The sequence below is a fragment of the Narcine bancroftii genome, chromosome 12 (genome assembly GCF_036971445.1).
Source record: "Narcine bancroftii isolate sNarBan1 chromosome 12, sNarBan1.hap1, whole genome shotgun sequence".
Lineage (NCBI taxonomy): Eukaryota > Metazoa > Chordata > Chondrichthyes > Torpediniformes > Narcinidae > Narcine > Narcine bancroftii.
The window spans coordinates 70,162,183-70,178,707 of NC_091480.1; the positions used below are offsets into that span (position 1 = coordinate 70,162,183).

Consider the following 16,525-nt stretch of genomic DNA (forward strand, 5'->3'; position numbering starts at 1 on the left):
ATGCTCAAGGCATGGGACAAAGTTAAAGTAGAGACTGTGATAAAATAGTTTAAAGGTGTGGTATCTCTTGTGTAATTAATGGCACGGAAGATGATTTATTGTGGGACACTGACGATGAATCTGAAACTGCCTCATCAAATACAGACTTGGATCCATATGATGACTGTTTAAACAGCGAGAGTATGGATGAGTTTGCCACCATCTTTGCTTCAGACGATGATAGTGAGAGTGATTTTGAAGGGTTCTAAATGTGTTGTTGTTTTCAATCAAAATCTCAATGAAAATTTGCCACAGTCGGGGGTTTTTTTTTTGTGGTTTTTCAAGGGTCGACATATCCGCCGGATCAGCAGATTGGATTTTGAGCTGAATTTAAGGTCTCAAAAGTATAACCAGCATACAAGTCAACCCCATTTTTTTTTGAGTGTTTTTTTGGGTTTCATGACTCAACTTTTACGCTGAACATAGTCATTTGAATAGATGAGAATGACATTGAAAAATTTCCATCAGCAAGATAGATTTTTAAATTTCAATTTTCTGTCCCTACAGTTTCACTCACGTGTAATGTTAACAAAAAAAGACGATAATTGAGAAATGTTTTCTTTAAAAACAAGGAAGACAAAATTGCTGACAGAATTTGGATGGTTGAGAAATCTGTACGCTTTCTTAATTATTTTTTTGCTGATATTTCTACATTGACAAGAAGCAAATGGATCATCACCAACAGCTCAATAAACAGACATCATCATTAAGGACTCCCACTAACAGAATCAATCTCTTCTCATTGCTACCTTTGGGCAGAAGGTCGCAAATCCTGAAGACCAACACTTCTTGGTTCAAGAACCATTTTCAACAACTACTGTATTACATTATTCACAGACTGCTCTGCAAGAATAAAAAGGAATGGCTACACTATAGCAAGTCACTTTTATTTTGCATTAAGATTACTGTGATTTTTGTGTTTGTCATTTCAATTTAATTATTACAATTTTTTTTAATACATACCTTTGATTGTACATTATACACTGAAAATCTTGCCTCAAGCAATGTTTATGACAAACAACTCATTATCAGCTATTATTTCTACTCCACAACACCTAATTATACCTACATTGTCAACAAAAAGGACAACCTTTAAACAGTATATGTAAAGTTAGAATGTAAAATCAAAATTTCTAAAAATTGATGTAGTTGGTATTGTTTAATACTAGTGGATTATTGATAATGAAAAAATCCACTAATCTACAAATTTACGACAACAGTACATAATCTTCTGATTACTCCAACTCTAAATAAGGCAAGCTTGACAAAGCAAAACCTAAAGCTCCATGAAGAATGAATATATTGGTCAGGTCTGCCTGAAATAACCCTCTCATTTTTTTCAAAGCTGCTATGGATCCTTTGCTAGTTAAAACATGTACAAGGCCTTGATCAAAATTCTCATCTGAAGAGGATCAGATTTTGACCTTGAAGACCATAAGCATGAATACCATCTGCTTGGAGCACCCGATATAAAGTTGAAGTCCCAGTTCCCACAAGTTTTCATATGCTAAATTTATTGATACTAGTGTTCTGTTTAACTACAAATTACAATGCAGCAGTAACAAAATTAGTTTTCAAACCGCCAGGCACTCAGTCCAAACATCGTCAATAAATCAAAAATTGAATGCAAAAGTGATTGCCTATCATTTAGACATTAGACACTATTATTTAAGAATCCCAAATGGTTCATGCCCCATAGATAGATTTCCTCAGCTTTAAGCTCCTTACCTGCGAACTAATTGCATACTTCAAATAGGACATAATCAAAGGATTTGGTGAAGGTCCAACCAAGGCTTGTTCCAGTAGATGATCTGGAAGAAATTCAAGGAAGATTTGAGCCATTTACAGTTAATATCAGCATAAGATATAAAACTGACACTGTAACATAATCAGTAGGTCTCTAACGTCCAAGAGAGATATAGAAAGCCGAACGAAGCTTCCAGTAGCAAAATTAGGAAAACACATTGAAAGGCAACATCTGTAAAAAGTAGAATTAACATTTCAAGGTCAAAGGCCTTGGCCAATTTACAGCGTCATGGAACCTCATTGCAACAGCAATGCATGAAGTCTACATCACGTTCTGGAGGGTGGTCATCACAGTCTGAACAGTTTCTCAGTTGATACAAAGATTAGCTCATCTGCAATAAGTTTGTCTGGAAAATAGACCAATTCAGAGAGGATTTCAGAAGGCAATGTGCTCCACAGTTTTAAATTTGTAATTAAGATCACATTCCATATTTTATTCAAGGTTAATTGTATACATTTTGGTTTGACTATGTAGAAATTACTACACTTTTTAAATATAGTCCCCCATTTCAGGGCACCATAGTTTGGGACATTCGGCTTCACAGGTGTTTGAGTACTCAGGTATGTTCAATTGGATCATTGGTCCAGGTATACAGGCATGCGAGTGAGGTCAAAAGAGGAAAAAAGCCAAGCACTTGTATGAGGCGTACAGCGGGAATCAAGGGGGCACAGCACCCTTTTCGGGGCATTTTGGGGTTGAAGCACCCCCCGCATTTGGAAAACTTTTGAAAATGTACATACAAAATTACAAGTTTCAACCCATTAAAAAAAACTAGACATTTTAAACAAAATCATTTTTAAAAAAAAAACAGTAAGCACAGTTCATCAGACAGACACTACCATCTGTACCCAGATTCTAAGCCCCTTGCAGATCACCAGACAGTACCTGCTTGACCTATGCTCAAACCAGAGTGTGTCTGGTTCTCCTGAACCAAAACAGAGCTTCCCCATAACTAGCACTCAGCATGCCAAGCAGTGTCCTTGCTCAACTTGAAGCCAATCCCCAGGCAGGGCCCTGCCCCCCAATCCATAACCATTTCTTCACACTGATGTTCATCTATTACTCAGGGTTTTTCTTCAGCTAACCTTAAAAGCAAATGGTCTTTCCCAATTGTTTCTTCACACGTGGCTTTTGAGATAATGGTAAAAACATAAGGGAGTGCCACTGGCATAAACAGCATGGCATTGCAACACATCGGAAAAGCTTTACAACCAAGGGTATGCTCCACCGCTGCTATACTTTAGGAAACGTGCCAGCCAAAGTCAGCAGAGCAACGTCCTAGCACTGCACAGAATGAGCAGAGGGAGTCAGGAGGGCGTCAGGAGGGCACTAATAAAACAGAAGTGGATTTTAAAAATGCCTGGGGATAAGAGACCTTGGCTTGCTTCTAAGCTTTTGATCACCTTTGGAGTCTGTTGTTGCCATTTTTCAACACGAGGACCAGAGTTGTGCCAATTAAAGTCAAAGAAGCCATTATGAGGCTGAAAAACAAGAATAAAACAGTAAGATATATCATCCAAACCTTGGCATTACCAAAATTAACAGGAACATCATCAAGAAAAGAGCATACTACTGAGCTCAGAAATTGGTAAGGGACTGATATTCCAAGGTAGATCTCCACTGCTAATGTCAGAATTCTCATCCAAATGAAGAAAAATCCCCAAATACCTGTCCGACAGATCAGACACACTCTTCAGGAGGCAGGTGTGGATATGGCAATGACTACAGTCCTCTGAAGACATCATGAACAAAAATATACAAACCATGGCAAAGGTGGTCTGCTTTGGATCTTGGGCAGTTCCTTTACACCTCCACTTTGATCTTGCCATCACTGAAATAGGTTAATCCTGGTCTCATCTGTCCACAAGACCTTTTACCAGAATTCTGCAGGCTCTTTGAAATACTTCTTGGCAAACTTTAATCTGGCCATCCTTTCTGTGACTCACATTTTGCATTGTGGACTCTGTATTTCTGTTCACGAAGTCTTCTGCAGACAATGGTCATTGACACATCCACACCTGCCTCCCGAAGAGTGTGTCTGAGCTGTTGGAATACATTTGGGGATTTTTCTTTATTATGATGAGAATTCTTCCATCAACAGCAGAGGAGGTCTTCCTTGGTCTACAGTCCCTTTGCAATTATTGAGCTCACTTGAACATTCTTTCTTCTTAATGATGTTCCAAACTGTTGATTTTGTTAATTCTCAGGTCTGGACATTGTCTCTGTTTTATTCTTGTTTTCCAGCCTCATCATGGCTTTTTTGACTTTCATTGGCACAACTCTGGTCCTCGTTAAAAACGCCAACTACAGACTCCAAAGGTGCTTAGAAGCAGCCTAGCTCTCTTCTACCTGCACCAATGAAGCAATTAAACATCAGAGTATGGTGCCCTGAAATGGGGGAACAATGTATAAATATTACTGCAATTTCTATATTGTCCAACCAAAATGTATATAAATAACCTTGAATAAAATCTGGAATGTGCATTTTAATTACATGTGTATTGTTTGATTACAAATTTAAAACTGTAGAGGACAGGGGTAAATAAAGGAAAAAAGCGTCTTTGTCCCAAATATTATGGAGGGCATTGTACATCTTCCATCAATTGACTCACTTGTAAATTTGATAAATATGAATGGACAGTCAAATTTGAGGCGGCTACTCCAACAGCCCCTCTCACTTGATGGTTTACAAGTCTTCAGTGACATTAGAAAGGCAACATGAAGTGAGTGCCACTCACTGGAAATGTTGCACAGTGAAGATCAGGTCCACTGTGCTTCCAGATGTACAGAAGCTATATTGTAAATTGAGAAGCTGCAGTCACCATCATCCGTTGGAATCAGCTATTAGTCAATTGGGGGTACTCTTAGCTCTTGGGCCAGGAGATTGCAAGACCAAGCGCTACTTGCAGACTCAAGCACAAATGTCACTCCAAAGCAGCAGCGAGCAGGTTGCACTGGGAAAGAATGACATCTTTTGGAACAGTCATTCAACCACTCAGGACCTCATAGTAATTTTTGAAAAGATTAGGGGAGCTCTCTAATGTGACCTGACCAACCTGTATCCTCACTCAGTTTAACAAACTGCAGGCTTTTTGGTAATCAACACAATGAATTTTGAGAAGTGCTTTTTTTTGCATTAGCACAATAATGCTATTACTTTGGTTGAAAAGATCCTTGGTTTTGGTGAAATGGTCTATATTCAAGGATTCATCTTCAAACCTGAATAAACATGCCACAGCAGTCAGGAACTTAATCAGGACCCGTATGGGTGAGTGTGTGCACGTCCCGCGAGCGCCCAAACCAAAAGCCATGAATGAACCAGAGGATTCACAACCTGCTGAGGGGTAGGTCAATGGCATTTAAAACCGGTGATCCAGATCTCTATCGGAAGTTCAGGTACTTCCAAAACCTGGAAAGGCCATTTTAACAGCAAAGAGGCAATTCCGAGTGAAGATAAAAACAAACACCTTTACAGTGCCAGTGATCAGGAGTGGGGTTTGAATCCTGCGCTGTAAGGAGTTTGTACATTCTCCCAGTGTCTGCGTGAGTTTTCACCTCAGGAGTCCGGTTTCCTCCCACCATTCAAAACATATCGGGTTGTAGGCCAATTGGGTGTAAATTGGGCAGCATGGGTCAAAATGGCCTGTTACCGTGCTGAATTTCTAAATTTAACAAATTTAAAACCAATGCTAGCCAGATAGGGCAGGGCTTGGAGGCCATCACATTGTACAAGGAGAAGCCTAACATCATAAATGGCTGTGATGCTTCACTCTCTGATAAGCTGAACACCTTTTATGCTCACTTTGAAGATGGAGAATTCCTGCAAAAGCTGGCCACCCTGTGATATCTGTCTGAGGCCAACGTCTGAACATCTTTCAAGAGGGCAAACCCTTGCAAGGGGCCAGACCCTGATGGCGTACCTGTCAGGGTACTGAAAATCTGTACCAACCAATTAGCTGGAGCATTCACTGACATTTTAAATCTCATTGCTGCAGTTGGAGGTTCCCACCTGCTTCAAAAGGGCATCAATCATCCCGGTACCCAAGAACAGAATGAGCTACCTCAATTATTATTGATCAGTAGCACTCACATCTACTGCTTTGAGAGGTTGGTCATGGCCAGAATTAACTCAAACTTAAGACCTAGACCTACTGCAATTTGCCTACTACCACATATTACTCCACAGCAAGACCACAACAACACATAGATCAGGCAGCTTTTCATCAATTACAGCTCAGCTTTCAATAGCAATCCCCTCAGTACTGGTCAGTAAGCTCCAAAACCTGGGCCTCAACACCTCCCTCTACAACTGGATCCTTGACTTCCTCATTGGAAAACCAGTCAGTGCAGATTGGTAACAACTCCTCCTCACTGGAGGAGTGCTTAGCCCACTGCTCCACTCAGGACTGTGTGGCCAGGCACAATTTAAACACCATCTACACATTTTCTGATGACACCACAGTTATCGGAAGAATCAGACAGCAATGAGGGAGTGTACAGGAGTGAGAAAGATCAGCTAGTTGAATGGTGTCACAACAATAACTCAACATTAGCAAAACTAAGGAACTGACTGTGGATTTCAGAAATGGTAAAAATCAAGAGAACACAAACCCAGTCCTCATCAAGGGGTCAGCTGTGGAAAGGGAAAAGAACTTCAAATTCTGGATGTCAACATCTTTGATCTATTCTGGGGCCTTCAATGTCAATTCAATCACAAAGAAGGCTCACCAGCAGATAGTTGAAGAGATTTGGTATCAGAGACTCTTGTAAATTTCCACAGGTGTACCGTGGAGAGCATTCTGACTGGTTGCATCACTGTCTGGAATGCAGGTGCCAATGGACAGGAAAAAGGCTGCAGAGGATTGTGAACTTGGCCAGCTGCATTATGGGTATTAGGCTTCACTCCATTAAGGACGTCTATAAGAGGTGATGTCTCAAGAAATCAGCCTCTGTCACTAAGGACTCTCACCATCCTGGCCATGCTCATTTCTAGCTGCCAGCATTAGGAAAGAGGTACAGTAGCCTGAAGCCAAACACCCAATGGTACTAAAACAGCTTCTTCCCCTCTATCATCAAATTTCTGAATGGACAATGAACCAGATACCTCATTTTCTTCCTTCTTTACATTTTAAAAACATGTGTATTTATAGAAAAATTATAGCAATTTTGTACCTGTAATGCACAATAATGCTGCTGCAAAACAACAAATTTCACAACAATAAATTCTGAATGTCTTGAAAGGGACGTGAGAAATGCACAAATTTTTGCTTCCACTGCCCAACTGAATCAACACAGGGATAATTCTGAAATCCCTGGAAATGGAGGATGGTTTGCCTTAATCCAATTGTGTTCTGGCATGACTGATGAGGCCCATCTGGCATCACAGATGGAGGTCATATTTGACACATTTGTCACATTTGACAGGACAGAGAAATGGATGGAGGTAGTGTATACACTTTGACGATTCACACAGGGCTTTGTGTGCTCCAGATGCAAGGACTCAAGATTCTCAATACCCAACTGCTGGTCTCCTCGTTGAGTCTTCTATATTTTTTTTAAATTTAGACATTCAGCACAGTATCAGGCCCTTTCATCCCACGAGCCCGTGCTGCCAAATTACACCCAATTGACCAACAATCTTGGTACTTTTGAATGATAGGAGGAAGCCCATGCAGACGTGGGGAGAATGTACAAACTCCTTACAGACTGTACTGGATTCAAACCCTGGTCACTGGCGCTGTAACAGCGATGCACTAACCACTAAGCTAACCGTGCTGATTGAGTAGTGATGGTATTAGTCAAGAATATTGCATTTCTTCAAAGACTCTTTTGATGCATCCCTGAATCCCTTCCCATGAGAGCAATATTGGGGATGTTGTTCTGGGACAGGACAATGGTTAGCTTATCTTTCCAGGGAATTAAGAGTATATAACAAGTTGCGATATGGATCGGGTTAGGATCAAGGAAAAAAAAGTTACTGAAACTCTTACTCAAGGTACACACATGAATGCCAGGCAGTTCTATCAAATTTAGCAAGGCAGAACACAACATGCAGTGACTTGAAAATAAACACAAGGAACTCAAGTTTAGCTCACATAATAAATACAAAGAAAATTTTCAGAAGCTTATACAATAACTGAATGTTAAGCAATGGGAAAGGTGTATTGAAGAAGGGACTACACTCAATGTTAATTCATGTGTTCTCTTCAAATACAATGCAAGATCATGTGAGCATTTCCAATATATTAAAACAGAATAGTTTAATAACATATGGATATCCATTCAGATGGTTACACATCAGATGTCAAGTTAAATTGCTAAAAGATGACAAAATAAAATTCTGAGCTAGTTTCCAATTTAGCTTTTATAAAAATGCTACAGGTCGTTCATTTCCACTTTCAAGTTTCACAAAGCTGAAAAATCCACACCTCAAAAGCTGCAGAGCCTCACCTGAGAGTCCAAGGAGATCCCAGGTTGGACCCTTTGGAAAAAGTTTTTTCATATTTATGGCCCATTGATAGTCTGTCCATCGTTCCTTCCAGGCCTGCAGAATTGCCTGCCTCAGGTTTACTACCTTCATCTGTGTTCTATAATCAATAAAAGGAGGAAAAAAATTAAGACATTTCAATTCTGCTGATATACTTATTTCATTGCCCTTTGATAAGCCAGAAACAATCGAAATGTCTTAGAGACAGAGGAATCATCAGCCAGACTTCTAGCAATATTTGGCTGTATCACACTGGACCCAGCCTATGTTCACCTCTCTTGGGAAGCCTTGAAGTCACATTGGCCCTTTGCTACTGTGAGACTCCCAATGTCATCCCAGCCTTGCCATTTGCCAGTTTCTGAATATCTCATAATCAGAGATATTTAGAAACAGTTGAAATAATAATTCAAAATATTGAAAAATAATATTAATTTTTAAAACCACAATCCACCAAATGAGTGAGCAGATATACAGATAATTTACCCACTGTGTCTGGGCCATTTCTTTGCTCAACTATCCATTATCATTGAAATTTCCATTTCCCCTAGATTTCAACCTCCCTTTAACCATTTAGTTTCCTCAGCATTAAATGCCAATGCACTCTTTTTCAAAAATATCTGATGAATATTGCTTCACTAATACTTGTGACAAAGAACATCCATCTAAAGGACCCAACAGAAAATGCTGGAGAAACTTAGCAGGTCCAACAGTGTCTTTTATGTAACAAAGGTAAAAATACATAACCAACATTTCAGACTTGAGCCCTTCATCAAGGTATGAGAGAATGCAGTCAGGTGTCTGAACAAAAATATCGGGGACAGGAGATGATAGGTGATGGAGGAGGGGACAGCAGCAATGAGGGGGAGGGGGTGGCTGGATGGGAGGGGAGAACTGTAAAGATTGGAAAGGAGGAGGGGAAAGAAAAGGTGAGCAAGTTTAACAGAAAGCAGAGAAGTCAATGTTAATGCCAGCTGGTTGAAGAGTGCCCAGACAGAAAATATTACCTTTGCTACATAAAGGACACTTTTTGACCTTAACAGTTTCTCCAGCATTTTATGTTTTTACTTCAACCACGGTGTCTACAGATCTTGGTGAACCTGATCAGTAATACCAAATGTTTCTTTGGTTCATCATTTAAGTATCTTATACATTTCCAAAGAACACCAAGTTACATTTTTCAGTTATATAATTACTTTATGATTAACTACAGGGAAACAAGGTATGGCACAGTTAGCGCAACATTATTGAGGCACCAGTGATCTGGGTTTGGATTCCGTGCTGTCTGGAAGGAGTATGTATGTTCTCCCTGTGTCTGTGTGGGTTTTCCCTGGGTGCTCTGGTTTCCTATCACTTTCCAAAACGCACAGGTTGTAGGTCAATTGGGTGGCACAGGCTCATGGTTCAGAAGGGCCTGTTATCATGCTGTATGACTAAATTAAAAAAAATTTAGAAGTAATAGTTAATAAAAATAAGTATTCATTTGGTATGTTTATTAAACCTTTGGACTCCATGTCCCTGTTTTCAGGGACCACCACCAAGTACATATATTCAATGTCCCCATTTTCCAGGACTGGTTTTATACCCACACACCAGCTGGTTTGTACTGCTGTTTACCCGTGGATCCAGCCCAGAATATATTATAAAAGGGTAAAAATGGCCAGACTCCAAAGTGTTAAGTTTAAGTGTTAGCTTTTCTGTAAACACACTTCATTAAACCAAGTCTGAGATGGTCTCAAGTGGGCCACATGAGAACTGGAGTCAATCCATCCACCAGAACACATCTGTTCAAGCTCTTTATGAACGTGGAACATGAGAGCACAGTACAGGTCCTTTGGTCCACGACATTGTGACAACCTACTAAAAAAAACTAAACCCTCCTCCCTCATAACCCTCCATTATTTCTTTCATCCATGTGCCTGTCCAGGGTCTTTTAAATGTTGCTCTTGTACAAGTCTCCACCACTACCTTTGGCAAATGCATTCCTGGCATCCACTACTGTGTGTAAAAAAAAAAAACACTTCCCCTGACATCTTCCACAAACTTTCCTCCAATCACTTTGTAAAGATGTCCTCTAGTGTTTGCTACTCTCTCCCCAGGGAAAACATGCTAGCAGTACATCCTGTCTATACCTCATAGACCTCTATTAAGTCATCTCTTATCCTTCTTTGCTCCAAAGAGAAAAGCCCTAGCTCTGCTAAACTTGCCTCTCAAGACTTGTTCTTTAAAATATCCTGGTAAATCCCTCTGCACCATTTCCAGAGTTTCCATATTCTTCCTGTAATGAGGCAACCAGAACTGAACACACTAATTGTGGTCAAATCAGAGTTTTGTAGAGCTCTAATGTTACCTCTTGTCCTCAATCCCCTGACTCATGCAGCCCAGCATACCAGAAGCCTTCTTAACTACCCCATCAACCTGCATGGCAGCCTTGAGAGATCTATAGATATGAAGCCTAAAGTACCTCTGTTAAGAATGCTGACATTAACCATGTACCCTGCTTTCATATTTGACTTTCCAAAATGCGTCACTTCATAGTTATCCAAATTGAACTCCATTTAACACTTTTTCACCCAACTCTGCACGCTGTCTATATCCTATTGTAACCTAAGACAATCTTCACACTATCCACCACACTTCCAGTCTTTGTGTCATCTGCATACCTTCTGACCCATCCCTCCTCTTCTTCATCCAGGTAATTAGTTAAAAAAAAAATCACAAAGAACAGGGGTTCCAGAAAAATTATGACAATGCTGCTACAATATCAGCAATCAGCACCAGGTTTGAATCCCATGCTGTCTGTGAGGAGCTTGTATGTTCTTCTCTTGTCTATGTGAGTTTTCCCAGGGACTTCAGTTTCCCCCCACTCTTCAAAACGTACCAGGGGTGTAGGCCAATTGGGCAGCAGGGGCCAAAAGGGCTTGATACTGTATGTCAACATTTAAAAATATTTTAAATTTAAAAAATTGATGCAGAACTCCACTAGTCAATGACCTTCAGGAAGAATATGTTCCATTCACTACTAACCTCTGCTTTCTGAAGTTATCCGATCACTAATTTCTCATTCTTTCACTGTAACCATACAAACTTTCAAGAGTTCTTTCAATTTTTTTTAAGTTGATAAATTATTCCCACTAATTTTACAATCAGATATGAATCATCACCACTTTGAATTTTTCTCTTCACACTCTCTTTTCGTCTTCAGCCCAAAATGCTAAATCAATATCATTTAATTGCAATCCATACACTAATAAGAACAACTTCTGTTTAAATCTATCATAATCTCTAATTTACTTTAAGGAGAACAAATTCAATTTATTCAGTCTAATCTTGCAGCTGAAATCCCTCATGCCTATGATTATAGGTAACTGTACATATATAACAGGAAACACAAGACCACAGATGCTGAAATTTGGGACAAAAATCTGTTGGAGGAATTCAGCAGATTGAACATCATCAAGGCAGCTTTGATGAAAGCCTCCACTCAAAACACTGATCACTTTCCCCCCCCCACCCCAAATGAAGTTGAGTTCCTTCAGCAGATATTTTTGTTACATACATATAATAGCATAAGCATTTAGTTTGATTCCGATTTATTGTCAGAGTACATACATAACATTACATACAACCCTGAGATTCTTTTTCCTGCAGGCAGAATTACCATTAATTGATAATGCAAAACTATACACAGCATACATATGTAAACAAATAAAGTGTAAACAGACAAATGTAAACAAACTGTGTAATACAGAAAGAATTAAAAAAAAACAAAGTGCAAAAGTATGGGTCCTGAAATGAGTCCCTGATTGAGTTTGTCGTTGAGGAGTCTGATGATGAAGGTGGAGTAGCTGTTCCTGAACCTGGTCGCCAATGGGGAGATGTCCTTTATAATAACAATTTAGTGAGTGACACTTGAGCGAGATATGAAGCCAGGGTCCTTTATCTTCGAGTTGGGACACCTGATTCACCGTTTAGAATATTGAGCTGTGTTAATACATAACCTACTAAGTTTCTCCAGCACTTTTCTGAACAACATTTTGTCACCCCTCACCAGAAAAAAAACCACGTTAAAGCAAATTAGACCGCGCTTCGAGCACTTACCTGAATATTTCTGCCGAAATCTAAATTCAACCTCCGTTCAAACCATTTACACCTCAAGTACAACACTCCACCATCTTATTCAAACATTAGCACTGACCAACAACGGCTCTGGTGAATGGCCGAGCACGGATCCACTCAAACCAATCAAATCAATGAGATGAATGCTCCCGCGACGGCATCTGGGAGTTGTCGTTCAACATGCAGTGAGTTTGCGCGAAGCACCATGGCAAAACGACAACCCCCAGAACGCATTGCGAGCGGCTCCCTGTCACCTGTGCTGGAAGCTCTGAGCTGGTGAGTCAGATTGCTTTTGAAAAGCCTTGAGATATAATTTTATTATAATTCAACAACATTTGTCTGCGTATTAATGTATTTGGAGATACATATGGTTTTTATTTACGCCTAGATGGTCGTGTTTAATTGTATTTTTAAATGATATAGGCTGTTTTCTATCCATTCATATTGGCTGAGATCCAGAGGTTGCGTTTCATTCACTCCTTAAAACATTCCCTTTGGACTCTTAGTTCTATTTTCACATTTAATTGTGATTTTTGAATAGTTGTGGGATTGTAGTACTAACAAAGATATTCCCCCCCGCCCCCCTTTCATCCACCCTGCCTGCAGGTTGAATGCAGTAACAGACGTGCTATTGATTCTGTTGCTTCCCGGGAAATGGGGTCAGCTTGCCTTTTGGGTGTGAACATGCTCGATACTCCGTATAAATCCAAATGCTTCGATTCAGCTGCTTGAAATCTAGTTTTCTTTCATTCTGGTCCCGTCAGTCATAAAAAAAATCTTTTGTATCAACAAATAATTACATTTCCTCCTGCCTTGTTAAACATTCAGCTCCGAATGAGACAATTCCGCTACACTGGGTCCTTCTCACTGCGTTCAAATCCTTCAATATTTCCCAAATCTAGACATTTACTATTTTCTTATAAATTTCTTGTTCTGCCCTCGACTCTTGGCTTTTTGTTTCCCCCCCCCCCCCAAAAAAAAACACACACACAGCATGAGGAAGAATTCACTGGGGACAGACATAATGTGTCGATAGGTTATATAGAGCTAAACCCAACTCTAGTCTCACATGATGTTTAATATAGTTTTTTGTTTAATTTTCCCCTCAGAGTTGTCAAAGCTAATAAATAGTTCTACCTGTACTCCAGGTGAATTTGGTAAATGAAAGCACTGATCAGGGATGCACAGAATCACAAAATGAAAACAGCACAGAGAGGTCTTTGGCACACTGTGTGTGGGTGCTCTGCGGCAGTCTGAACCTGCTAACTGCTCTCTTCCCAAATCCCTTTCACTGCTTCAGCAAGCTGAATTTGATCCTGACCTCCTTGTGCAGTGTGGACCTTCTCCCAGTGATCATACTCCTCATGCTTCAGAGTACTTCTCCATTCCAAAAGTGTGTTAGTTGATGGTTTAATTGATGGCACTAAAATTACCCCATGGTATGGGTGGGTTGTGGAAGAAATATGCCTATCAATCTGGAGTTTGAAAGGTATGTTTTGCAAGGAAATAAATAGAGGCATAGGATTACTCTGTCAACAGGCAGATTTGATACATAGAATGGCCTCTAAGATGAGAAATTACTATCTGGCTTCCTTATGAATATTATAATTGAATTTGCCTTTCTAATTATCCTTGGCAGTATATTCTAGACTATTATGACCTGCAACCTGATGCTGCATAATCAGATTGATTTTCTGATCTGCCATATATAATCCTAGCCCATGAAAGTTGACTGTCTGGGAAGATAGTCCTTCCTGATCCAGAGAGCTTGTCCCAGTAACTGTAATCATTAAACTAGTAGAATGTCATAAAAACACATCTGGTTCAATAATGCTGTTGAGAGAAGGAACTCTGTTATCCTTATTTCCTCTGCACCCCCCTCCCCCTCCTCCATACCATTCACCATTGTCTTTGACTCTTGAACCCAACCCCTCCTTTCTGGGGCAATTAGCGATTGATTTTAAAAAAAATGCTGGGATTGGCAGTATCGTTCCCAATTTGTGAACAAATGAATATAACATAATGCCAGTGCACCCCTGCATAAAGCTCTGCCTTTTGGCCTGGCCCATTGCACAAGCAACTGTGATGGTTCCTTATGATCTTTGCAGCAGTTGTGAAATGATTGTTGCTGCTCCTCAGGTGTGTTGGGAAGTGGAGGGCAAGAACAACAAAGAAAGTCAGCCACAAAGTTGCAGGAAATTGGTACAAAGACCTGAAAAATACAAGGTAGATAAAATGAAAATTAAGGAAATATATTTAGGGAGTGATTTAACATCTGAAAGAGAAGTTGAAACTTTGGGCAGAACCCTTACATAGGGTGTCTACTTCATAAAATCAGTTAGGCTAGTTTTGAAATACACTAGCTCTTTGTGAAATGGCCTCATGATAAAATTGTCCCTTATTTGTTGCTGAATTGGCAGTTACATTGACATTGGAATGGGGAATTAAATTTTATATTGCTGCAGTAAGGGCTACATCTGTAGCTGTATGAGAATACATGCATCTTGTGTTTTGCCAGTCTTCTGTACAAAATAAACCCCCAGATATGATATCCTTTTGTGTCCTGTTTCGAGGGTAATGAAATGAAGCAACATCGTAGTATTTAAAACTTCCCTCTGCTGTGTACTCAGTTGTTAAGCTACTCTTAGTTTGCCTTCAGTAATGACAGTAGTACTTGTCAGAGTATTTAATAGTCTGAGTTGTAAGAAATGTTCATGTGATTGTTACCCCTTATTCTGCTATTTACACAGCTTGACTCCAATCATGTGCTTGATTTGGCTGTTGAAGGCTTAATTGTGGGTTGAATGTCGTCAGGCAAAATTTATTCAACTTGAAGGTGATGTGCAAACTGCTAAGGTCTGAAAGGAAACTGCCAACATTTTTAATAAGAAAACCTTAATGTCCCCAAGCTATGCTATGTCTGAACACATATTACTCTGGGATAGAGAAGATTCTTTACTGCTGTTCTAAACTGACAAGAAGGTTGTATAACCTTTATCTAATTTGCTCATCTGTCAACATGACAAGTTCTGCACTTTTCTGTTTTTTTACATTTGAACATGTTTTCACTTGCTCAGATTTCATTTTTAGAAATTGAAAGGCAGTACTTAATAAATAGGAAAACAGGAAGAGGGAAGGAAGCAATCCTCCTGAAAACCAGTCATTTAATTTGACCCATGTTAAAGCTGGTTGATGTAAAATATTGTGCATAGCTTTGAGCAATGGCTTTCTTATTTGCATCTTCATATTTACAAATCTTATTGGGTAAGGAGAGAAATCGTTCTTGAATGTAATAAAGATATGAGTGGGAAAATGCATCAGCTCATGATTGAATGGTCAGGTATATTTGATGGACTGAATGGCCCTTTTCTGAGCAGGGACAAGATTGGGAACAGATTTAAATGAGAAATGGCATGAAATATCTGCAGTTTTAAATGTTTATTATTTTAGAGATTAAACATTCTGAAAATGCAACTTGTTAATGCATGAAGCTTGTTTAAAAACAACACAAATGGATCGTGGGGTTATCTTATTCTGATGACACTGATTTTTGAGGCTTCTAGGGACCTAGGTGGAGCAACAAAGGAAGATCATTTTTTCTGTAAAACAGAAGAAATAAGTTTGGAATAAATCAGACAAGAAACATGGGGTTTCTTTCCTGATAACTGACACATTATATTTATGAAATTTAACTTGGTTCTTGTTATTATGACTGAAGGCTAAATCTAAATGACATATATATGATGTCTTCTGTGCTAATTTTCAGCACATTTCTAAATCACAAGAAAAATATCAAAAATACAATGCCTAATGGGGCATGTAGCTTGCAACAGGCTCAAGAAGGCTGTTGTAACACGCATTCCTGATGTTACTGGCACTGATTGGCACTTGAACCACCAATCATCTATCCCCATCTTTATCCAAGTCTCTATCTTCTCCCACTGGGCACCAGTCTTCTGACTGCCAAACTACCTTGCCCCATTCCTGATAACTCGACTTAGTGTCTGGCATACAAGTCTAAAAGAAAATGTCTGGTGCCAATTTAATCACACCTTCAGCATTGCTGAATTTTCCAG

At 39.5% G+C, this 16,525-nt stretch overlaps 2 protein-coding genes across 6 annotated transcripts in view; one reads left to right on the forward strand and one right to left on the reverse strand.

Annotated features, from left to right (window-relative positions):
- med24 (mediator complex subunit 24) overlaps positions 1-12,518 on the reverse strand; it is a 114,616-nt gene extending 102,098 nt beyond the window's left edge. For 4 of the 5 annotated variants that reach the window (XM_069906767.1, XM_069906768.1, XM_069906766.1 and 1 more), the window contains exons 1-3: positions 12,432-12,518; positions 8,297-8,433; positions 1,768-1,850 (exon numbers count right to left, since the gene is read on the reverse strand). In XM_069906767.1, the coding sequence (XP_069762868.1) occupies positions 1,768-1,850; positions 8,297-8,426 (213 nt within the window). In that variant the 5' untranslated portion in view covers positions 8,427-8,433; positions 12,432-12,518. Of the gene's footprint in view, positions 1-1,767; positions 1,851-3,249; positions 3,328-8,296; positions 8,434-12,431 lie in introns of those variants that run through there. The other variant, XM_069906769.1, reaches the window with a different exon arrangement.
- A 172-nt stretch (positions 12,519-12,690) lies between these two features.
- rapgefl1 (Rap guanine nucleotide exchange factor (GEF)-like 1) overlaps positions 12,691-16,525 on the forward strand; it is a 125,430-nt gene continuing 121,595 nt past the window's right edge. Inside the window, exon 1 of the mRNA XM_069906771.1 lies at positions 12,691-12,725. The gene's annotated coding sequence lies outside the window, so the exon portion shown is untranslated. The remainder of the gene's footprint in view (positions 12,726-16,525) is intronic.